This window comes from Narcine bancroftii, chromosome 2 (assembly GCF_036971445.1).
Source record: "Narcine bancroftii isolate sNarBan1 chromosome 2, sNarBan1.hap1, whole genome shotgun sequence".
NCBI lineage: Eukaryota > Metazoa > Chordata > Chondrichthyes > Torpediniformes > Narcinidae > Narcine > Narcine bancroftii.
The window spans coordinates 111,128,066-111,151,346 of record NC_091470.1 but is presented as its reverse complement, the minus strand read 5'-3'; the positions used below and the strand labels follow the sequence as shown (position 1 = coordinate 111,151,346).

General features: G+C 44.0%; 1 protein-coding gene across 1 annotated transcript in view; it reads right to left on the bottom strand.

Annotated features, from left to right (window-relative positions):
* Positions 1-23,281, bottom strand: part of LOC138754147 (netrin receptor UNC5D-like) — a 483,772-nt gene that overhangs the window by 132,356 nt on the left and 328,135 nt on the right. The window contains exons 3-4 of the mRNA XM_069918008.1: positions 19,513-19,656; positions 3,394-3,497 (exon numbers count right to left, since the gene is read on the bottom strand). Of these exons, the coding sequence (XP_069774109.1) occupies positions 3,394-3,497; positions 19,513-19,656 (248 nt within the window). The remainder of the gene's footprint in view (positions 1-3,393; positions 3,498-19,512; positions 19,657-23,281) is intronic.

The following is a 23,281-nucleotide window of genomic DNA, read 5'->3' as shown; positions in this document are numbered from 1 at the left end:
GTACTTTTTTTAAAGGAATATATGGGTTGGCACAACATCAAGGGCCGAAGGGCCTGTACTGTGCTGTATTATTGTATGTACAATATTGTACTGTACTTCTTCTTTCTTTGGCTTGGCTTCGTGGATGAAGATTTATGGAGGGGGTAAAAAGTCCACGTCAGCTGCAGGCTCGTTTGTGGCTGACAAGTCCGATGCGGGACAGGCAGACACGGTTGCAGCGGTTGCAGGGGAAAATTGTTAACCATATAACCATATAACCATTTATGGAGCGGAAACAGGCCATGTCGGCCTTTCGAGTCCGCACCGGTTCACTAGAATGACCCCTCAAGCTCAAATCTCCCGCTCTCCGCCAATAACCCTCCAACCCCCTCACCTCCATGTACACATCCAACCTTCTCTTAAATGACAGAAGGGAACCTGCCGCAACTATCTCATTTGGAAGATCTTTCCATTCTGCCACCACTTGCTGAGTGAAAAAGCCACTTCTAATATTTCTCTTAAAGTGTTGCCCCCTAGGGGGGGGGTGGGGGGGTGGCTTGGGAGGAGGGGGGGTGGAGAAAAAGTCACTGTATATGTGTGAAAAAGAAATAGTGTATATCATGGCTAATGTGATTTATGGTGTGAAAAATAAAAAATTTTAAAAAAAAAAGAAAGTGAGTGAAGCTCAGATTTGGGCTGAGGAGGTTCTCATTCCTGGTGAATTAAGTGCCTCTTTCAGCTTGAGGTAGCAACATTTTTGGAGGTTTGTCATTGGCATGGTTGACTTGAACCTAATGTTTACATTGCAAATGTGTACACTTTTCTCTGGCTATTTTCCAATGGTTATTATGAATTAATTGTGTCTTTTTAACCTTCAATTAATTTTCACTGTGTGCAAATTCACAATAATTAAATAATGATGCAACTACAAAAAAAAAAGTGTTTCCCCCCTTACCCTTAACTCATGGCCTCTTGTTCCAACCTCCCCTGCCCTCAGGGGAAAGAGTCTGTTTATGTCAAGTCTATCTATTCCTTTCATAATTTTAAATACCTCGATCAAGTCCCCTCTCAGTCGTCTACATTCCAATGAATAAAGTCCCAGTCTCCTTAATCTCTCCCTGTAATCCAGATGCTGTAAGCCAGGCAACATCCTTGTAAACCTTCTCTGCACCCTCTCCACCTTATCTATACCCTTTCTATAATTTGGAGACCAGAAATGAGCACAGCACTCCAAACCTGGCCTCACCAATGCCTTAAACAGCTGCAGCATCACCTCCCAGCTCCTATACTCTATACTATGATTTATGAAGTATTGTTCTATGTTCATTCCAGGAGATATTAAACAGAGGTCTACCAGATTCTGAGAGCCATAGTTAAGGTGGATAGCCAGCACCTTTTCCCCAGGGTGGGTGTAGCAAACACAGAGGGACCTCTGTACAAAGTGAAGGGAGGAATGTTTAGGGGAGACGTCGGGGGGTAGGTTTTTTTAAACGCAAAGAGTTGTGGGTGCCTGGAACGCCTTTCCGAGAACAGTGGTGGAAGCTGGAACATTAGCGGCATTGAAGAGACTCTTAGCCAGGCACTGGGATGAAAGGGTTATGAGGTCAGGAGGGTTTAGTTTCCTTTGGTCGGAATATATATAGGACAGTGCAACACCAAGGGTTGAAGGCTGTAGTGCTCTATATTCTATTCAAGGCGCTTTTTGGAATTCACCCTAAAATTCCTTCCTCATCTACCTCATCACTGCTGATAATTGTCACAGTATCTTGAAAACAAGAGCTTTGAAGAGCCTGGTCAGCTGCTTTATGAATATAAACATTTTTCTGTCATCCAAACACATTCCCAGCCGGTACAGACTAAATCCAGTTCTTAATGATTTTCAAAATGAAGCGTCATACCTGCTGGCGTCCGGAACCTAAAGCCAAGTATCAATGCTGCATTTGTCATGAATTTTACCAAGCATAAATTCAGTTAAGTAATCATTCTGTGTTTGATAAAAATATTCATTCAAGTCAAGTTAACTCAAGTTTATTCTCAGCCAATTGTACAAGTACAACTCGACGAAACAGCGTTCTCCAGTCCTTGGTGCAAAACATGCAGACATACAACCCGACTTAACACATGCAGACAAACAATACATACGGAGGACAGGTATTCATATATGCAAATTTAAAAAAAAAATCTTTCATATATATGAGAGTCTCGGATGGTTAGTGCAAGCAGTTCCTTTGGTCGTTCAGCGTTCTCGCTGCCCATGGGAAGAAGCTGTTTCTCAGCCTGGTGGTGCTGGCTCTGATCCTCCTGTATCTCTTCCCTCAAAGATGCTTTGTGCAGGGTGGAAGGGGTCCTTAATGGTTTTGGGTGGCCTCTCCAGACAACAATCACGTCGATGGAGGAGGGAGACCCCAGTGATCCTTTCTGCCACTTTTATGGTTTTGTGGATTGACCTCCGATCCAGTTCTCTGCAGCAAGTGTACCACACTGTGATGCAGCCGGCCAGGTCACTCTTGATAGAGCTCCTGAGAAATGATGGTGGCCAGTGTAACGGTCCTGATTTAACACAGTGGTCGTGTACTTACCGTTGTCGGGAGGAGGAGAGTGAGTGTCAGGATCACCCATGTGAGCCAATGAGAAGGTCAGGAGACCAGTTGCACCCTTGCCAATCAGACCGTTCATCAGTTGTCTTGCGCTATCGGGCCAAACAGTCAGCCCTCCGGATTGTTACGTAGCAGGACAGTTCCAATCAGCCGCCTTCTTGGATGGCTGGGAGGCTGAGGTGGGGGGTGGGTGGCGTGGTTGGCAAAGGGTTAGCTGCCAACGTGGTGTACTTACCTTTGTCGGGAGATGGCGTCAGGATCATCCGTTTTAAAAATTTTTAAATTTAATTTCACATATGCATTAAACAACTTTTACATACATTTCTTATTCAAGTATAACAAAAAAATTGATTGATAGTGATTTTAAAATTTTCCCCGTTCCCATCCTCCACCCTCCCCCCAACAACCCAATAGAAATGAAAGAAAAAAAAAGAAGAAAACATCTGGATAATAATTATAAAAACTTTCTAAAGCTATCAAATAAAATCTAACATATCTTAATTTTCTTGATTTTAATTTTAACTTTAGGAGTCGGAAGGTTTAGTTTACAACTTAATTTCAACAATTTGTAAATAGGATTCCCAAATTTTTTAAAAAAATTCAAATTTGTTATGTAGATTGTATGCAATCTTTTCAAAAACTTATTTCAGAATGCCATCTACCTGTTCCCAAACACACATCTGACTTCCAAGTTAAGATCCCCGTGTGGGAGTGAGCCACTGAGAAGGTCAGAGGACTTTAGCTGCAAGGGGCAATCATAACATCACTGAATTTTGAAATGAATGATACTTGTGATAGCTAAAAAGCATCTTCTTACCTTAGCAGAGGGAACTCCCTCAGGAGGACGGCAGTGTAGGATAATCTTCCCTTCCAGAGGCACTTCTTTTGCTTGTGGATCCTGTTCAAAATTTTTCCTCAAATCTATGGGGGAGGGATGGAGGAGAAGAGCCATCAGATCAATTCACTTTCAAACACATTTACTTGACTTGTATCTCTGTGTCCAGTCCCACTATAAGCATTGCCCACCAACTCCGTTATCTTTCGGATCAATGCAATCGTTCACCGGGTGGACCTACGAGCCCACCTTGGCTCCACACCACCAATAAAACTCTTGTCAATCTCAGCTCTAAAGGCGAGAATTGATCTGGCAACAGTCACGATGAGAGTGCCACATCTCTAGCACCCCTCCGGGAGAAGAAAGTGTTGCCCTTCGTCACTCCCGAAAAAGATAAAAGGAAGAGGGCAGATGTGAAATAAAAAAAAATACTCAGCAGGTCAGTCAGGATCTGTGGAGAGAGAAAAACAGATTCAACGTTTCAGGCTTATCGCCAGAATTGACCCGTTAATTCCAGCATGATCTGTTTTCATTTCTCCTCCTCAAGTCTTCACTGAAAATTTTTAGTCAAAACACATGAAATGCTGGAGGAACTCAGCCGGTCTCACAGCATCCATGGGAGGTAAAGATATTATACTGGCACTTCTATGCTTTGACTGCAATCACAGAATCTGCAGACTCTTGTGTTTTATTGAAATTTTTTACATTACTCCCAACCATGCAGATGATTTTCTTTTTCTTACAGTAACTCCATTTCCTCCTAATATTCTGCAAACATCAGTCAAATTACTCCTTAAACATTTGACTATATCATAGTCTAACCATTTGAATCCAAATACCATAATATTAAATCCCTTTTGCATTTGCCTTGCCACGAATAATCTTCATGGCGCACGGCATGAAAAGATGGCAGAAGTAAATTCAAAACTAATCTTCAAATTAAACTTGGGGGGCATGGTTAATGTAGTGGCTAGAATGCTATTACAGCGTCAATGACCTGGGTTCAAATCCAGTGCTGTCTGTAAGGAGTTTGTACGTTCTCCCCATGTCTGCATGGGTTTCCTCCAGGTGCTCCGGTTTCCTCCCACCCTTCAAAACATCTGGGGGTTGGGTGTCATTGGGCAGCATGGGCTTGGGGGCCAAAAGGGCCTGTTACCGTGCTGTATGTCTAAATTTTAAAAATTTAAAATGTTTAGAAAATTCAATCTGCAGGACTATAGTTAAAGGTGAAGAGTAAATCATGAAAATCTGTCAACACCATGGCTGAAGTAAAAACACAGAATACTGGAGAAATTCAGCAGGTCAAACAGTGTCCTTTATGCAACAAAGGTAAAAAATACATCACTGTCGTTTCGGGCTTGAGCCCTTCATCAAGGTATGAAAGAGTTGGCAGGCGTCCGAACAAAAGGATGGGGGGGGGAGAAGGGGGATGCAAAGGCAGGAGATGATAGTTGGAGAAGGGAGGGAGGGGATAGCAGTGATCGGGGGAGGAGAGATGGTGGAGGGGGAAGGAAAGGGGGAGAACTGGAAAAGGGGAGGGGTAAGAAAAGGTGAGCAGGTTAGCAGAAAGTCGAGGTTAATGCCATCTGGCTGGAGGATGCCTGGACGGAAAATAAGGTGTTATTCCTCCAATCTCCTGGTGATCAGGGTGCACAAGGCCATGGTGAATTTTTGCCTATTTGGGATCCAGGCACGACAAGCTAAATGGTCTCTTTCTGTGTGGAACAATCTTATGGGCATTGAGGTCAAATAGAAATTGAGAATGTGATTTCAAAAGCTCATTGTAAAGTATTAACTGACCACTTCCTTGATATAGTACTAAAACCTGGGAGAATATCCTTACTCTAACATACCAAGAACAAAGAGATCTGAACATGAAAGTGAGGCTTAAGCACCTCCAGGGCTGCGTGCTTAGTCCACTGTTGTTCACTCTGCTGACCCATGATTGTGCAGCTAAACGCAGCTTGAACCATCTTGATGGGCCTTATTAGTCAGGATGATGAGCCAGCGTACAGAGATGAAGTACAGTCACTAACGGACTGGTGCAGAGCCAGAAGTCTGTATCTGAATGTTAAGAAAAAGATGTCAACTTCAGGAGGGCCCGGGGGGGACCTCGTTCCACTGACCAGTGACAGCTCAACCGTTGAGGTCGTCAAGAGCATCAAGTTCCTTGGAGTGCACTTGGCAGAGAATCTCACGTGGTCCCTTAACACCAGCTCCATAGCCAAGAAAGCCCAGCAGCACCTTTACTTCCTACAAAGGCTGAGGAAAGTTCACCTCCCACCCCAAATCCTCACTACATTCTACAGAGGATGTATCGAGAGCATCGCCACTTGGTTTGGAAACTATATCCTCTGCAAGACCCTGCAGAGGATAATGAAGTCAGTGGAAAAGATTAATAGACCACAAAGGATATCTACAATACTCGATGCAAGTGAAAGGCAATAAACATTGTGAAGGACTCCACATACCTCTCAAGTAAATTGCTCACCCTTCTCCCATCTGATTGGAGGTGACGTAGCATTCGGGCCCTTTCGTCCAGATTTGGTGGCACAGGCAACAGAAGCTTGGCCAGCGGACATAGTAACCAACGTTCCCTCTAATTTTTAGTAATCAGTGTGCGCAAAAATCTTATGTTGTGGACATTTTTGTTTCCTGTGATAATGATATGTGTGTACTGAATGCTTGTGATAATGTCAACTTGAAATTGCTTCAAGATAATTTTGGCACAGCCTATCTCTCATGGCTAATAAAACTGTTCTGGCATATTTTAATATAATACAGTATGATTGCATTCTACGAAGTAGCATATTTAGTTAAGATTTTATTTTAGGTAACATTCATTTCCTTTTGTGCACTGGATGCACAGATTAGAGAGAACAGTGACTGCAAAACAAAACATAGGCACATTGGATGGTCATCAGGCGATTCATATCTGCCTTATTATTCAATACAGTTAAGGCTGACATCTAGAGTCATGGAACTGTATAGAAATGGACCTTCATTCTATCCTGGTCCATGACAATCTTTTTGCCCATCCACATTAATCCCATTTTGTACCATTTTCCTGTTCTTTCCTCATTCTTTGCACCATGAAATGCTTGATGTGCAATGACCTTGCTCTGCATTCTCCATTGAGGCTATCACCATATAACAATTACAGTACAGAAAGAGGCCATCTTGGCCCTTCCAGTCCATGCCAAACACTTTCTCCCACCTAACTCCACTGACCTACACTCAGCCTGTGACTCTCCATTCCTTTCCCGTCCATATACACATCCAACTTCTCCTTAAATGCTAATATCGAGCCTGCCTCCACCACTTCGCCTGGATGCTTGTTCCACACACCCACCACTCTCTGAGTAAAGCAGTTCCCCCTCATGTTTCCTCTAAACGTTTGCCCCCTAACTCTCAACTCATCTCCTCTTGTTTGTATCTCCTCCTTTCTTAAAGGAAAAACACTCTCCAAGTCAACTGGGGACTATTATTAATAATAATTTTAAAAACCTCAATCAAATCGCCTCTCAACCTTCTATGCTCCAAAGAATAAAGCCCTCATTTATTTAACCTTTCCCTATATCTTAGATCCTGTAACCCAGCCACATTCTAGTAAATCTCTGCACTCTCTCCAATTTGTTAATATCTTTCCTATACTTTGGTAACCAAAACTGTACACAATACTCCCAAGTTTGGCCTCACCAATGCTATATACTGGCTTCGGAGGTGGTGTAGAGGTGGATCACCTGGTTGATTCTGGAGGTAGGGGGTTATCTTATGAGGTGAGATAGAGTCACCTGGGTCGATACTCAATGGAGTTTAAAAGGGTGAGGGGATATCTTAATGGAACATACTAAATTATGAAAATAATAGATAAAACTGGGGAGGTTGTTTCCATTGGCAGGTGGGATGAATATTGAAATAGCCTCAAGATTCAGGGGAGCATTTTTTTTCTAAATTTAATTGTAGACATACAGCACGGGAACAGGGCCTTCCGGCTCATGAGCCTGTCCTTCCGAATTACACCCAATTAAGTTACAAACTCTGTACATTTTGAAGGGTGGGAGGAAACTGGAGCATACGGAGGAATCCCACGCAGACGCAGGGAGAATGTACAAACTCCCTACAGACAGCGTCAGATTTGAACCCAAGTCACTGATGCTTTAGGCCACACATGTCAAACTCAGGCCCGCGGGCCAAATTTGGCCCGTGATATAATTATATTTGGCCCGCAAGATCATATCAAATATGTATTAGAGCTGGCCCGTTGGTCGCCGCGCCAGTATAGCGCATGCACAGCTAATACTACAAATCCCAGAATGCTTTGCAAACGTGTTGGCGCTGGCCCGTCAGCCCGCTAATCGCCCCCACCTCCTCTCTTTACTTTTATTAGCATCTGCGACCTGTTGCCTAACTCACATGTAATAAACCTCTTACGAAAAATGGCCAAACGAAAGACAGAAAACAGGACCTTTCAAGACAGGTGGGAGGCAAACTATATGTTCATCATTTTAAAAGACAAACCTGTTTGTCATTGAAGCAAGTTGTTATTTTTTTGACTTGTTGGCTTGTAAAAAAAAACATTTAAAAGGAGCTTAAAGGCTATAGAGAAATATTATTTATTGAATATTTTATTTGTTAATGCTTCTTCTGGAAAGAGTTTAACCAAAACTATTATTAAACATTTATTTTAATAAGAAAAAGTTTAATATTACATATGTTGAAAGAAGAGAAAACATGCAGATGTTGTTGAAAATTTTCAATAAATATTTAGTTTGGCCCACGATTTAGTCCAAGATTTTAATTTTGGCCCTCTGTGAATTTGAGTTTGACACCCCTGCTTTAGGCCAATTTAATGTATACTCTGGACTGGATCCGTGGGTAAACCTTTACAGTACAAACCCCAGGATATGGAGTAAATGAGCTTGTGGGTGGTCCCTGAAAACAGGGACATGGAGTCCGAAGGGTTAAAGAAATTTAAAAAAAAACGTAAAGAATAGATAAGATGGAATTGGTGAGGTTGTTTCCACTAGAACTATGGGAGTGATCCAACAGAAGGTTTCTTGTGATTCCTTTGCACTGTAGAAGATCACATTCACGTTCATATCTTTGTGGACCCAGCCATGATGCCAGCCATCCATCCCCTTTGATTGTCAGGGCATTCTGCCATGTGTCCCTGCCCTCTTGAATCTCGGTTCCGATACCTAGTTCCCATGAGCCGGTCTCCAGCAGCACACAACCTGTGGGTCCTTTGACCACGTTCCCAGGGGGATGAGCAGGGAATCACAGTATCCAGCAATATCTCCTCCTCCAAACCACAATCGTGGATCACCATTGAGTTGCATTCCCAAGCCTGGGAGATGACCCTATAGGAAGGTGACCATGGCAGCGGACTAGTGAGGGGCTCAGTTGGCTGAGGGACCCACGCAGGCTGCAGGTTGCTGGAGACTTGCAGTCGAAGGGCCCATGCTGGCTGTGGGATGGTAGGAAAATGGTCAAAGGACCACAGGCTGTGGGCTGCTGGAGACCGGCTCATGGGAACCAGGTATCGCAACCAAGATTCTAGAGGGCGCTGAGGGCATGAAGGGCTCCCGAAGAGGACTCGGGCACTGAAGGCTTCCTGATCGTATCGGAGGTTTGGATCTGGAGCTCAGGTTGCCGATGGTTTGAACAGGAGACGTGCAGCTGCAGAGGCTGCAGGAGTGCTCAACGCGAATCCACGTGTCTCTCAAGACATTCACTTAAATCTCTTTAGCTTCTCTTTATCTTATTATTGAAGAACCTGAGAATGCTAATGGCAACTCTTGCTTGCCTTTACAGAAAACAAAGGCTTATGTAGCTCCTGTATATCAAATTTTTGCATTATTACATGCCAAGAAAAAGAACCTAAAGGTACAGCGTTAGCTCCAAGGACTATTGAGCAGTGCCAGAACAACAATATGCACACTCTCACCCTGGCACTTGGTACAATTCACCCACAACCGTGGGGTCACAATGAGCCCCATGTAGGAGATGTAATAATACTCACGGCACCGAAGAGCAGGCACTGCTACACCACATTTTTGGCAATTTGTGTCCGAACATAGAGCGTTCAGCCTCAAAAACAAATGCGTCAGTCCACCAAGTCACTTCAATCACCAAACACCCATTTACACTGATCCATTTTTAAAAAGATCTTGCCATCTTCCCATCAACTCGACTAATTTATCATGGCTCATGAATCTACCAACTTTGAGGATGTGGGAGGATACCGGAACACTGGGAGGAAACACACACGGTTGGGGGGGGGGGGTGTGTGTGTGGGATAATGTACAAACTCCACACAGACAGCACCGGAGATCCACATTGAAGCTGGATCATTGGAGCTCTAAGCTGTAGTCCCTCTAGTTGTGCCAATATGCTGCCCTTAAACCAATGGTTCTCAACCTTTTCCTTCCCACTCACATCCCACCTTTAGTCATCCCTATGCCATCGGTGCTCTGTGATTAATAAAGGATGACTTAAGGTGGAATGTGAGTGGGAAGGGGAGGTTGAGAACCGCTGCTTTAGACCCAATTGTTACGGAAATAATTTGCTTGAGAAAAATCGTCATGGGCCCATTTCCTTTGGAGTCAATTAGGGATGATTAAAACAGTGGTTTTCAGCCTTTTTCTTTCCACCCACATACCACCTTAAGCAATCCCTTACTAATCACAGAGCACCTATGACATAGGGATGACTTAAAGTTATATGTGCATGGAAAGAAAAAGGTTGAAAATTGCAATTCAACCCCAGGAGAGGCAGGGGACTGGAGAAACAAAGGATAAATTCCATTCACTTAAATTGATGATCAACTCCAGGTGACCTGCCCCAGAGCAATCAAAATGAAAGTAGAGTGATTCATATCTTAAGGGCAAGATATTTCCAAAGTTGATCTTTGTTTTGGTAAACAAATTATTTTTGTCAAATGAAGTAAAAAATTGTTTGAGATGATTATTTCTCAAAAGGTCACTGACAACAAGGACACTTGCTCTGTAATCCATAGAACAATATGGCACACAAAACAGGCTCTTTGGCCCTTCTAGTCTGCGCCAAACTATTATTTAGCCTCGCCCACTGACCTGCACCAGTCTATAAGCCCTCCATACCCCTCCCATTCAAGCACATGTCCAATTTATTTTCTTAAATGTTAAAACTGACCCCAGATTCACCACTTCAGCTCGTTTGGCACTCTCTGTGTGAAGAAATTCCCCCTAATGTTCCCACTATTTCTCCTTCCAAATTGCAAATCAAAATGAAAACCTCAGATGCTAGAAATATGTAATGGAAACCGAAAATGCTGGAAACATTTCCTTGGGCAGGCACTATTAGCGGAGAGAGGAACGGGGTTAGTTTTGGGTGGAAGACCTTTCCCACTGTCCAGGTCTCTTTGCTGAGTGTTTCCAACACTTTCTGCTTTCACAAGAACATTGGAGTATTATTCGGCCATCTGGTCCATCAAGCCTGATCAAGATCATAGCTATTCTTGTCATTGATTCAGCTCCACCTACCCACTTGTTCCCCATAATCCTTAATTCCCAATTATACAAAAATCTAACTGGGTCTTAAATATACTTAATGAGGTGGCCACCAAAACTTCATTGGCAAAGACATCCCCATTCACTACTTTCTAGAAGAAGCAGTCACTCCCCAAAGGTTATGTCCAATGGTTCTAGTCTTACCTGCCAGTGGAGTGAAACTGGCAGTGATTGTAGTAAAAATGGAGAACTCAGCAGGCCTCACAGCGTCTGCAGGAGGTAAAGATATATTTGCGATTTTCGGGTCTGAGCCAGAACTGTTGTCCTTCCTTGCTAGAGGGATTGAAATGAAGAGCAGGATGGTTCTGCTGCAACTGTACAGGGAACTGGTGAAACTGCAGCTTGGGGTACTGAGTGCAGTTCTGTTCTCTTGACTTGAGAAAGAATATACTGGCTTTGGAGGTCATAAAGATGTGGACACCACCCCCCATCACCACCCCACGTCTCTCTCCTCTCTCTCTCTCCCTTCCCTTTTCCTTCATTCTCCTTTACCCCAGCTCTGTATTGATGGAACAAAACTTGCCCTCCCCCCCTCCCTGCCATCAATTCTCATCTTCGCTCTCTCCCGGCCTCCTCTCTGTATCCAATTACGCATTTTGCCTGTTGGTATTTTATTCAGACATCTTCCTGCTTTTTCTCATACCTTGAAGAAGGGCTCAGGCCCAACACGTCAGTAATGTCTCTTTCCCTTCTGTGGACTCTGAGAGACTGGCTGTGTTCTTCCAGTGTTTCTGTGTTTTTAATGATCTGGCAGTAGAAACAACCTCCCCACTTCTATCTTATCTATTCTTTTCCTAATTTAGTCATAAACACAGCACAAAAACAGGCCCTTTTGGCCCACGACCCCTTGCTGCCCAATTTAATCCAATTGACCTGCAACCCCTGTACATTTTTGAAGGGTGGGAGAAATCCAGAGCACCTGGAGGAAATCAATGCAGACACAGGGAGATCACACAATCTCCTTGCAGACAGCTCTGGATTCGAATCCAGGTTGGTGGTGCTATAACAGCATTGCACTAACCACTTCGCTAACCGTGCAGCCCTGTTATATGTTTCTTTAAGATCTCCCATTAGACATTTAAACTCCAATGAGTATTGTCCCAGAAGAGACTCTTTTCATAACTCCTCATGAGAATCAATCTGGTTATCACTTCTCCACCCCCTCCAAATCCAGTATATCCTTTCTCAAGTCAGGAGGCCAGAAATGCATGCGGTGCCCTAGCTGCAGTCTCACCAGTATCCTGTACAGTGGCAGCAGAACACCCCCCTGCACTTAAATCCCAACCCTCTGGCAAAGAACAACAATACTGGCTCAGGCCCAATACATCGATCATGTGTCTTTCCCTCTTATGGATGATGCTTGATCTGCTGAGTTCTTCCAGCATTTCAGTGTGTTTCACAGCATCTGAAGACTTTCATGTTTCACTGTAAGGAAGGACAACATCCCATTTGCCTTCTTCATTACCTGCTGCACTTGACGACTAAACTATGTTGGATCTTATGGTGAACAGAATTGTGAAGGGAACAGCTGGCAGTACTAATCCAACATCAAGCGATCAAGAGGAGGTTTGACATGTCAAACAGGATAATGGGACCAAAAATTCTGACAGCCACTCAGCTGAAGCTTGTAAAAACAGATTTCAACGAATCATCTTAACATGCTAACTCATTCACAAGCATCTTCACTCCAATTACATTCCTTGGATCCCTCTACCCCACTCAGAACACCACGGGGCCACAGGCTCCATGACAAAGGAGGAAACAAGAGGGGGAAATGCTCAAATCTTTGACATACTCATCCCGAGAATCAAATTTGTGAATGTAGATTGCGTTGCTTCTGACAGCAAGGGTGCATTTCCTTGAGTGGTGAGATCAAGACTGGTCAAAGCCCTGTAATTGTGTTGGAGAGAATGCAGTGGAGATTCACTGGGATCTTGCCTGGAATTGGAGGATTTTAATTCTGGGGAAAGATTAGATAGGCTGGGCTTGTTCTTCCTCGAAGCTGAAGTGTGACCAAAGATATTATGGAGGCATAAAAAAAGATAGCTTGTCAAAATCTTTTTTTTCCCCCTTTACAAAAACAACAGGACACAGGTTGAAGGTGACAGGGAAGCTGGTGTTAGATTTTATTTAAATTTTGTTTGATTAGTCTTTTATGTCAACGTTAATATTAAAGTTAAATGTTATAGTCATCATGAGTAACTTTTTTTAATTACTTTTTTTTAAAAGGTACAGGCCCTTCAAGTCAGGGCTGTCCAAACATACCAAGTAACTACAATTCTTGTACTTTTTGAACATGGGAGAAGACCAGAACACCCAGAGGAAATTCACACAGGTCACAGGGAGAACGTACCAACTCCTTACAGAGAGCAGTGGATTCAAATCAAGGTCGCTGGCCTCTGTAACAGCGTTGTGCTAACTGCACCGCTCATCTTGTTACCATTTTCTGTGAATTTTTTTTCCCCTGTGGATCCAAAACGGTGCCCGAGTGAGCTGAACTTGATATGATGCAAAACTAAGCTTCTCATTGTATTTTTGTGCAGAGGATGATGAACGACTCAATTCGATTGTAAGGGAAGTGGACGGATATATTTTGTTAAACAGAGCGAGGTTGATATTTTCAATGTGCTGCCAGGAGAGGTGGTGGAGTCACTATTACAGTGAAGAGGCCTAATGATGGACCTAATATAGGCAAGGCATAGGTGAATACTCTTTTCACGTGGGCAAATGGGATTAAAGGGGCCCACAAACTTTTTAGACCATCGAATCCTTCATGGAATCCTTGATCTCTCATCGACCCTCAGGCATGGAACTCCACATCCCCCACCCCCAGCATCATTTTTTGAATGCCGGGGGGTTGGGGGTGGCGGCGCTGACCAGAGATGGGGTGGGCCGTGTGTGCGCGCTGACCCGGGGGAGGTGCCGCCACCCTCCCAAGATACATAGAACACACACCTCTTTCTTCACTGCTCCATCCACCCTCCTTCGTCCTTTCAATGTAGTAAAAGGCCGAAGCCAAATACAACATGTGGCCATCAATGCCAGCCCTCGCAAGAGGTTGGCAACCCCTGCTATAGGCAGTATTTTCTGTGGATATGCCCCTGCTTTCGATTGCAAAAGTTCAACCGATTTCCCCCCCCCCTGCATTTATCAACCCCCTTTTGACCCCCAGGCATTTATCAATCCCTTGGATAGTCCCATCGACCTCCAGGATTCGATATCACCACTTTGGAGACGCTGGTATAGATGCAAAAAGGCTGGCATAGACATGTTGGGTTGAAGGGCCTGTTTCTCTGCTGTGTAAGCTTATGACTCTAATCTATAAAACTGAAATGGAACTGTCATCCTTAATCCCAAGGGACTGCCAAGAAGAGGATCAGAATTTATTGTCATGAACATGTCAAGAAATTTATTGTTTCGCAGCAACAATCATGGTGCAAACTTTTATATAAACCACCTTACCAAATAAATAAAAATGGTGCAAGAAAGAGAAACAGACAAAGTAAAGTAGTGTCTGTGGTTCATCGATCATTCAAGAATCTGATGGTAGCGGGGAAAAATTTGTCCTTGTGCCACTGAGAGCTTGTCTTCAGGCTCCTGTACCCTATTCCCCAATGGTAGCAGAGTGAAGAGGGCATGGTCTGGGTGGTGGGGGCTCCTTGAGAATAGAGGCTGCTTTCTTAAGACATTGCTTCTTGTAGATTTCCTCGATGGAAAGGAGTCCGGTGCCCGTGATGTCGCAGGGTGAGTTAACAACCCTCTGGATTTTTTCTTGACCTGAGTGTTGGCACATCCATACCAGGCAGTGATGCAATCAGCCAGATTGCTCTCCACGGTGCACCTGTAGAAGTTTCTGAGAGTCTTTAGTGATGTACTGATTCTCCTCAAACTCTTTTCAAAGTATAGCCGTTGGAGGGTCTTCTTCGTAATTTTTCATGATTTGCCTTCTTCCTTCCCCATTATGCTATATCCTGTGCTGAATGACTCTAAAGCCTGGAACACCATGGTAAGATCTCTTTACCATGTCCCCTCAGCCTCCTTTCAATAAGCCCACACATTACTTGCCCTGGTTAATGCTTGCTGTGCATCTGTTGATGAACCTTGTCTGCTTCTGAACATACTTTATATTGTGTTCAGTTCTGGTCACTTCGTTACAGGAAGGACATGGAAAGAATGCAGAGGAGATTTACCAGGATGTTGCCTGGATTGGAAAATATTTTTTTAAGAGGCAAGGTTAGCAGAGGTGGGACTTTTCACTTTGGACCAAAGAAAGAGGGGAAGGCTACAAGATTCTGAGAGGCATAGATAAGGTGGAGAGTCAGGACCTTTTCCCCGGGGTGGGAGTAGCAAACACCAGAGGATGTCTGTGCAAAGTGAAGGGAGGAAAGTTTAGGGGAGATGACAGGAGTATATTTTTTTACACACGGAGTTGTAGGGGCCTGGAATGCATTACCGTGTGGTGGTGGAGGCTGGAACAATAGGGGAATTGAAGAGAGATGAAAGAAAAATAGAGGGTTATGAGGTAGGGAGGGTTTAGCTTGTTTTGTAGGTGTACACGGGTCAGCACAATATAGTGGGGGGTAGGGCCCGTACTGTGCTGTAATGCTCTATGTTCTGTCTTTGGAGATGAGTTTCCAAACCATGTTCCTTTATGCTAATCTTCCTATCAATATGAAACATTCTTTTCTGAATGATATTGCACCTGATGCTATCTTACTAAACCCACTGAATCAATCAATTCCCCCCCTACACCACCCAGAGCACCTAAAGTGACTACCTCAAATGACATTGACACCATCTTCCATTCATCCTTCATCAGCATGAACAGTGGAAGCAGGTGCATGGAATCACCATCGCCCACTGGGCCTCGTCTAAGCTGCCCTTGGTGAAATACTGCCTCTTCAGCATTGCTGTGTCAAAACCATATAACAGTGTACAGCGTGGAAACAGGGCATATTGGCCCTACGAGTCCGCGCCAGTTCACTTAAACAACTCCACTAGTTCCCCCCCCCTCCCCCACTCTCCTTCCATAGCCATTTAAAAGACTTAGACAGGAAAAATATAGGGTTATGGGTGTGAGGTAGGGAAGGTTTAGTTTGCTGAGTAGGTTTACATAGGTAGGTGCCGAAGGGCCTGTACTGTGCTGTAAATCTATGTTCTCCGTGTCGAAAGCAAGTGGCCACATCATTCATCAAGAAGACTGCTGTTGTAAGAGGAATTAGGGATGGGTTGGTTTTGCCAATGGTATCCACTTTCACCCCCCCAAAAAAAAAGTTAATTAAAAAAGAAATTCCTCTCCAGACTGCATCCAACTCACAGTTCACTTTACCGTTGAGTTGGGCATCATTACATCCAATCCTTTTAACTAGGTCATTAATATAAATTGTAAATAGCTGAAGCTCTGATCCTTGTGTAACCCCATCAGTTACTGACTGCCAACCTGAAAATGATCCAATTATTCCTAGCCTCGATCCTCTGCCTTTCACTAGCCCTCTAATCCAGGTTAATTCATTGTTCACCACCTCATGAGTCCTTTTTAGTTTGTGAACGTTCTGACATAAATCCACTGGCTCTCACTATCAACCATGCAATCCCATGGTTGCACCCTCAAAAATCTTTTCCAGCTTTGTTAAACAGAACTTCTATTTCTTAATGGGCGGCACGATTAGCGCAATGCTGTTGCAGCGCCAGTGATCGAGACTGGGGTTCAAATGCGGCGCTGACTGTAGGAGTTTGTACAATCTTCCTGTGTCTGCGTGGGTTTTCCCTGGGGGCTCCAGTTTCTTCCCACCATCCGAAACGTTCTGAGGGTTGTAAGTCAATTGGGTGTAATTTTGCGGCATGGGCTTGTGGGACAAAGGGGCCTGTATGTCTAAATTTAAAATTTAAATGTTGAAATGTTTGAACGTGGTTAACTCTATTTTTCTTGTAATAATGGCTTTGCACATATCCCATGCAGTTGTTTATCCGTCTGCTTTATATCCCCCTGCCTCCATTCCCTGGATTATCTCTGTGGATAGAACAGTTCTGAATATCCCATCCAATTTTTGTTTCCCAGAGAAATATATACATTGAATTTCACAAAAAATCTATTGTAATTACGTTAGCTTATTAGCACATTTTGTTTATAACATGGAGAATTTTTTGGAATTGTATTAGAAGGGTGGCCCAGTTAGCTTAGCGGTCAATGCAATGTGGTTACACCGCCAAATGACCTGGGTTCAAATTCAGCACTCTCTGTAAGGAGTTTGGACCTTCCCCCCGTGTCTGCGTGTGTTTCCCCTGGGTGCTCTGGTTTCCTCCCACCATTCGAAACGTACTAGGGTTGTAGGTCAATAGGGTGACACGGGCTCGTGGGTCAAAAGGGCCTGTTACCGTGATGTATGTCTAAATTCAAAAAGATGAATCGAGGTGATTCTGGAAATCTATGCACCCTTTTCCTGGTGCTGTGGACCATTTGGTCAAGGAGGTTTTCGAACCATTAACTGGTCTAGTCTTTTTGCTTATATTGGATCTTTGGCTCCTTGCTATTATCAGTACACTTAACCCTTGTTTACCATCTCAGCTCTTTCCTCATTTCCCATTATAAATTCTCCTGTCCTGCCTTGAAGGGACCAAAATGAACTTGCATTCCATTTGATCATTGAAAGAATCTCTTACAAGAATTTGTTTCATATTCCTTACTTTCATATTTTTGAATTCTCTTCCATCCTGGGTCACCTGTGCTTTATCAGTCTCCAAGATGCCTCCAAACCTCAGGGTCACAACTCTTTTGGTCAATATTCTAAGTATCTGCTCTGAATCTTTGTCGATCCTTAATCTCTTCAGTTATCTTTGGAACGAACACTTTTCTCACAGTTTCTCAATGGAAGGATGAAAATGACTAAATATTTCTTGCGCATTACCAAGCCCACCCCTGTTACTTAGTTTCCCACCTGCTCCATTTGCCTACCACTCTTCCCAGCAGGCTCCCATTCACTTCCTCCTCCTTTCCATCTGCCCACCATCGCTCCCACTTCCACCCTTCATCTTCCTTTCATATCAGGTTCCATTATCTGCTGCCCTTTATGGTCTCCATTCATTACCTCCAGCCCTCACTGTCTCCACCTGAATCTTTGCCAATCAAATCCTCCATTCCTGGATCCACCTAACAGATGCTTTACCCATTCCCCTCACTCTACACTCTCAGTCCAACCTATCAAGTTCACCTCCACAGTCTGACTCACTGAGTTTTTTTTAACAGATGTAGATCACGGTAACAGGCCCTTTCGGCCCACGAGCCCATACTGCCCATGTTACGAAGGGTGGGAGGAAACTGGAACACCAGGAAGAAACCCATGCAGACATGGGGGGAATGCAGGGTCAATGCCAAGGGGGGGAATCCGTTGGCAATGCCCCCTCCAAACATGGTGTTGTGATCCTATCGCCCATCCCAAATTAGTTATTATAACCCCCCACCTGTGACCGCAGACCACTATCGCTCCTCCTGACTATGGTCAGACCCGCCCCTGTCTGCATCACTGGCGTCCATCTTGTTGCACACTAGTAATGCTAGAGACTCTTTTTGTAATATAAGCAGTGTGCTCATCTGCTTTGTTGGAGGGTTCGGCAGGTAGATACCACCACCACCACCATCCTCCCTTCTCCCCGTTGAGCGAGTCTGCGAGCGTTAGACTGTGCTCCCCTGGTTACCTTAATGCCACCACACTAAGACTCATTCTGGTGCCGACTCTGAGAGAACGTACAAACTCCTTACAGACAGCATTGGATTTGCAGCATTGCACTAACCATTACGCCAATCACGCCATCCCTCAGCTATTTTGCTTATTCGGAGCACATCAGCATCTCTGTCAAGATCATGGAGATTTCTAACCAAACCTGTCTCAATTTCTCCTCCAACCCTCCTCCACAGAATAATTTGACAGCAGGTATGAAAGAGTTCTGTTAGAGAAAGAATCTCTTTACTATGCTATGCCATGTACAGACAGAAATCTTCCACATTGTTGAGGGTGGCATTTATCTCTTGGAAGTGTTCAGTGTGAAACAAAAGTCATTACAAGACCCACAAAGTACAAAAAAAGGTCCATGCATTATTTAGAGGCCATAGCCCACAGCTTCTGTCTGCTGCACTTGCAGGTTGCAAGCACTGAATTATTCTTGGAATTATTCAGCGAGAATCAGTTTGATGGACTACCTACCTACAGCAGCCACTAGCTGGAAGGACTGCAGAGTAGACTAATTCATGTGTGTGTGTGTGTGTGTGTGTGTGTGTGTGTGTGTGTGTGTGTGTGTGTGTGTGTGTGTGTGTGTGTGTGTGTGTGTGTGTGTGTGTGTGTGTGTGTGTGTGTGTGTATGTGTGTGTGTGTGTGTGTGGAAATAGACAGTTCACATTTTGGTTTGAAATCCCACTGTCAGACTGAGGGTGGATTTTTCACTCTAAAGGGAAACTGTTCATTTCCCCCCATAGACACTGCCTGTCCTGCTGAGTACCTCCATCTGTGTGCACTTAGCTCCAGGTTACAGCATCCGCTGCCCCCCTTCTGCTTACATGCTATTCGGACTGTTGCTTTCCTACTTTTCGTTGTTCCCAGTTCACTCCAGGCCACGCAGAGGCACCAGTAATCTTCCGGCCCATGGAAATCTTCCACTTGCTGCCGAGATACATTGATCAGGACCTCCAGAACATTCAGCCCTTTGAGAGAAGAAAACAAGGACAGAGTGAATGGAGTGAACTTGCACCTCAGAGAAATTGCATAAACTTCTGGTCATGCTCAGCAAGGACTGTGGAGAGAAAAAAAAAACCCAAAGAATTAAACTTTCAGCCCTTATGTCCTAAAAGGTAAAGATTATATAAACAACGTTTCAGGCCCAAGCCCTTTCATGAGCCCTTTGGATTTGGATTTTCTGAAGGCATTTGACAAGGTGATGCCCATGAGGCTACTTAAAAAGATAGGAGCTCCAGTAATACAGGAAATGTACTAGCATGAATAGAGCATTGGCTGATTGATAGGAAGCAGGAAGTTGGAATACAAGGATCATATTCGGACTGGCTGCCAGATGTTAAGGGTGTTCCACAAGAGTCGGTGTTGGGGCTGTATATTAATGATTTAGATTATGGAATCAGTGGCTTTGTGGCCAATTTTGAAGGTGATACGCAAGTAGGTGGAGGAGCGGGTAGTGCAAAGGAAACACGGAGGCTGTGGAAGGATTCAGATAGATTAGGAGAATGCGCAGAGAAGTGGTCAATGAAATATAAAAGGCTGAGCAGTGAAGCTGAATGGGAAAATTGGCCAGCTCATGATTAATGGTGGGGCAGACTAGTTCTGCTTCAATGTCTTATGAGCCATGACCAGGCAGGTGCCTGAATATAAACATGGGAGAAGGAGGGAAGAAGGGGCAGGGCCAAGAGGTCAAGTGGAGAGCAGGGCAGGAGAGAAAATCTAAGAATTGATCAGAGGAGGGGGTAGCTCTGTGAATGCAGAGTTGGAGGAAAGGGAAAGAGAGAGAGAAACACGGGGAGTTAAGAGGAAAAGAGACCAAGAGAACGAGAGAGATAGAGAGGGGAGGAGGAAGGCCAACAGAAACTGGATGTTAATGCTGATTGGTTGGATGTTGCCCGGACAGAAGATGAGGTGTTATTCCCCCAATTTATGGGTGGTCTCACTCTGCATGAAATGTCAGCAAGGGAATTGAAATGGATGGCTACTGTAAGATCCAGGAAAAAGTTTCAGCCCTTTTGTCCTTCTATTTATGATTTCAATGGACCGAGATTACAAAATGTGGTGGCAGAAAGGAATCTAGGGGTCTAAAGTGCACGAAACATGCAAGTTAATGAGAACTCGAATGACCTTCATGGCGATAAATTTGAAATTTGATCGTTGCAAGACCTGATGAGTTTAACAGTTGGGAAGATTTGATGCAACTTCAGAACAATGGTAAGACTGGAGATACAGCAGAGAGGTTTGGTTTCCATATTTAAGGATATACAGTAAAACCCTTGGTATCTGGAATTCAGGAAACTGGCAGCCTCAGGCAACCAGCAAAATAAAAAAAATTGAGGTAAATAAATTAAAAAAATTAAAATAAATAAGAACAAAATAATGGGTAGTTTAAAATAATAAATGTTCTCTGAAGTTACACATAAACTTTTGGTGAAAATGGAAGCAAATATTCAGCCAGCAGAGGGCCTTGGTCGGGCTTTGCTCGTAGTAGTTGTTTGAATAAAGTTGTATGAAACAGCAATAGCGTCGCCCAGGATGAAGAGCTGGTTGATGCTGCTCGCCTTTGGGGAGACTATCTTAAAGTGTCTCTTTATCCCTGCTGAGTATGGGTCACCTCAGCGGCTTTATCTGTAAACTTGGGGTTGGGAGGGTGATTGTTCGTCTTTCGGGCGGCTCCGTGGAGGGGGAGGATCCTGTAGATGCAGCGACAGTTAAATGTTTTCAAAGAATGTGACTGAAAATAAAGGAAAACGGTTTGAGGTTAATATATTCATGCAAGTAAAGTTTGTTCATTGTAAGTACAGTATTTTTTTTTGTCTTTTAAACTGTTAATTCTTAATGCAGGCCTATTAGATTGGCATTGTAAGAATAAGTCTCAAGCAACCAGAAAATATGCTTATCCAGCATCTACCAATTCCATAAGTGCCAGATACAAGGGGTTTTACTGTACTTGAATTGGAAGAAGCACATTGAAATTTCAGCAGATTTCATCCGGGTGCTCCGGCTTCCTCCCATGTACCAAAGTTGTGCAGGTGGTGGGTTAATTCTCCCTCATGTGAGTGTCTGTGGTAAATTCTTGGGAAAGGAGGAGCTGATGAGAATGTGAGGAAAATACAAAAGCTGTGAGCAATGTCGGATTACTGTAGAAGGGTGCTTGACGGTTGGGGTAGATTCTGTGGGCTGAAGGGCCTGGTTCTGTGCTCTACTGTTTTTAGACATACAGCACGGTAACAGACCAATGAACTCATGCCACACAATTAACCTACGTTTTGAATGATGGGAAGAAACCGGAGCCCCTGGGGAAAACCAGTAGACACAGGGCGAAGGTACAAACTCCTTACAGACAGCGTAGGATTCGATCGCTGGCGCTGTAACAGAGTTGTACTAACCACTACGCCAACCGTGCCTGCCCGCAACACTAACTGTGCCGCCCTCTGTCTCTCTCCCACTCAATTTGTGCCCGACACCACTGACACCCATATCAATATCCAGGTCAGAGAGAGAGAGAGAGAGAAGGTGAAATAAGGGAAGGCTCAGATGGAAAAGAATAAAATATGGAGATGGGGAAAGCCAGTCATGTGAAGAAATGAACACAGGGTGGAAATTGCCCTTGGCCACTAGCATGAAACATACAACTCAGAACCAGTTGCAGAAATTTAATCAGTTCAACTTCATTTCCGAAGGAGGACCTGTTCTCACAACAGCTGTTTGTGAAAGAGGGAAGATAATTTCTACCCATCGGTAAGTAATGGTGCCTTGGATAAACGAGCTAACCACGTGTTATTATGTGTAAAGGAAACAGGCCATTTCACTGTAATGTCCTCCTACTTAGTACAACTCATCTCATTGTCCAGTTATTCACAGTAACTGGGATAATTTGACATGAAAGTTAAATAAACACTTCATTCTCTTAGCATAAAATTACAATTAGCATTTCTGTCAATGTCCTCCATATCTTTCACAGGATGTAGTTGCAAAAGAACATCTGCTACATAATTACTGCAAAAATACAATTTGTCAAAACATAATCATTAATTATGTAGAGAAGAATTTACACAATGTCATAAGTTATGTGTAAAATTCCACCAATGTACATTCCTGCAATAAAATGCAGAGCAGTGTTTTATTTTTGACCATGGCCTCATTCACTGTCAAACCAAGGCTGCCCGTAAATTGGACGAGCAACACGTGGGCCCTCTCCAACTAGCTGGCATTAACATCGACTTTGGTTTCTGCTAGCTTACTCTCTGCTCACCTTCTCTTCCCGCCCCCTGTCTTCCTTCCTGCAGCTCTCCAGCCCCCTTCCATTCACAGAACCATCCCCTTCCTTCTGAGTGGGAGTTTGACGCCCGAAGTGAAATGGTCGGTCACTGGGGTCTCTGTCACTGATGCGGATAGAGAGAAAGTGCTCAGCAAAGTGAACTCACGGTCTCTGCGATGTAGAGAAGGCCACGACGGGAGCACCTGCTGTAGTAGGTGCCTCCCACCGATACACAAGTGAAGTGTTGCTTCACTTGAAAGGATTGTTTGGGGCCTCGAATGCTGGTGAGGGAGGAGGTGTTGGCGGGCCTGTGGCAGGGGAAGGTGACGGGGGAG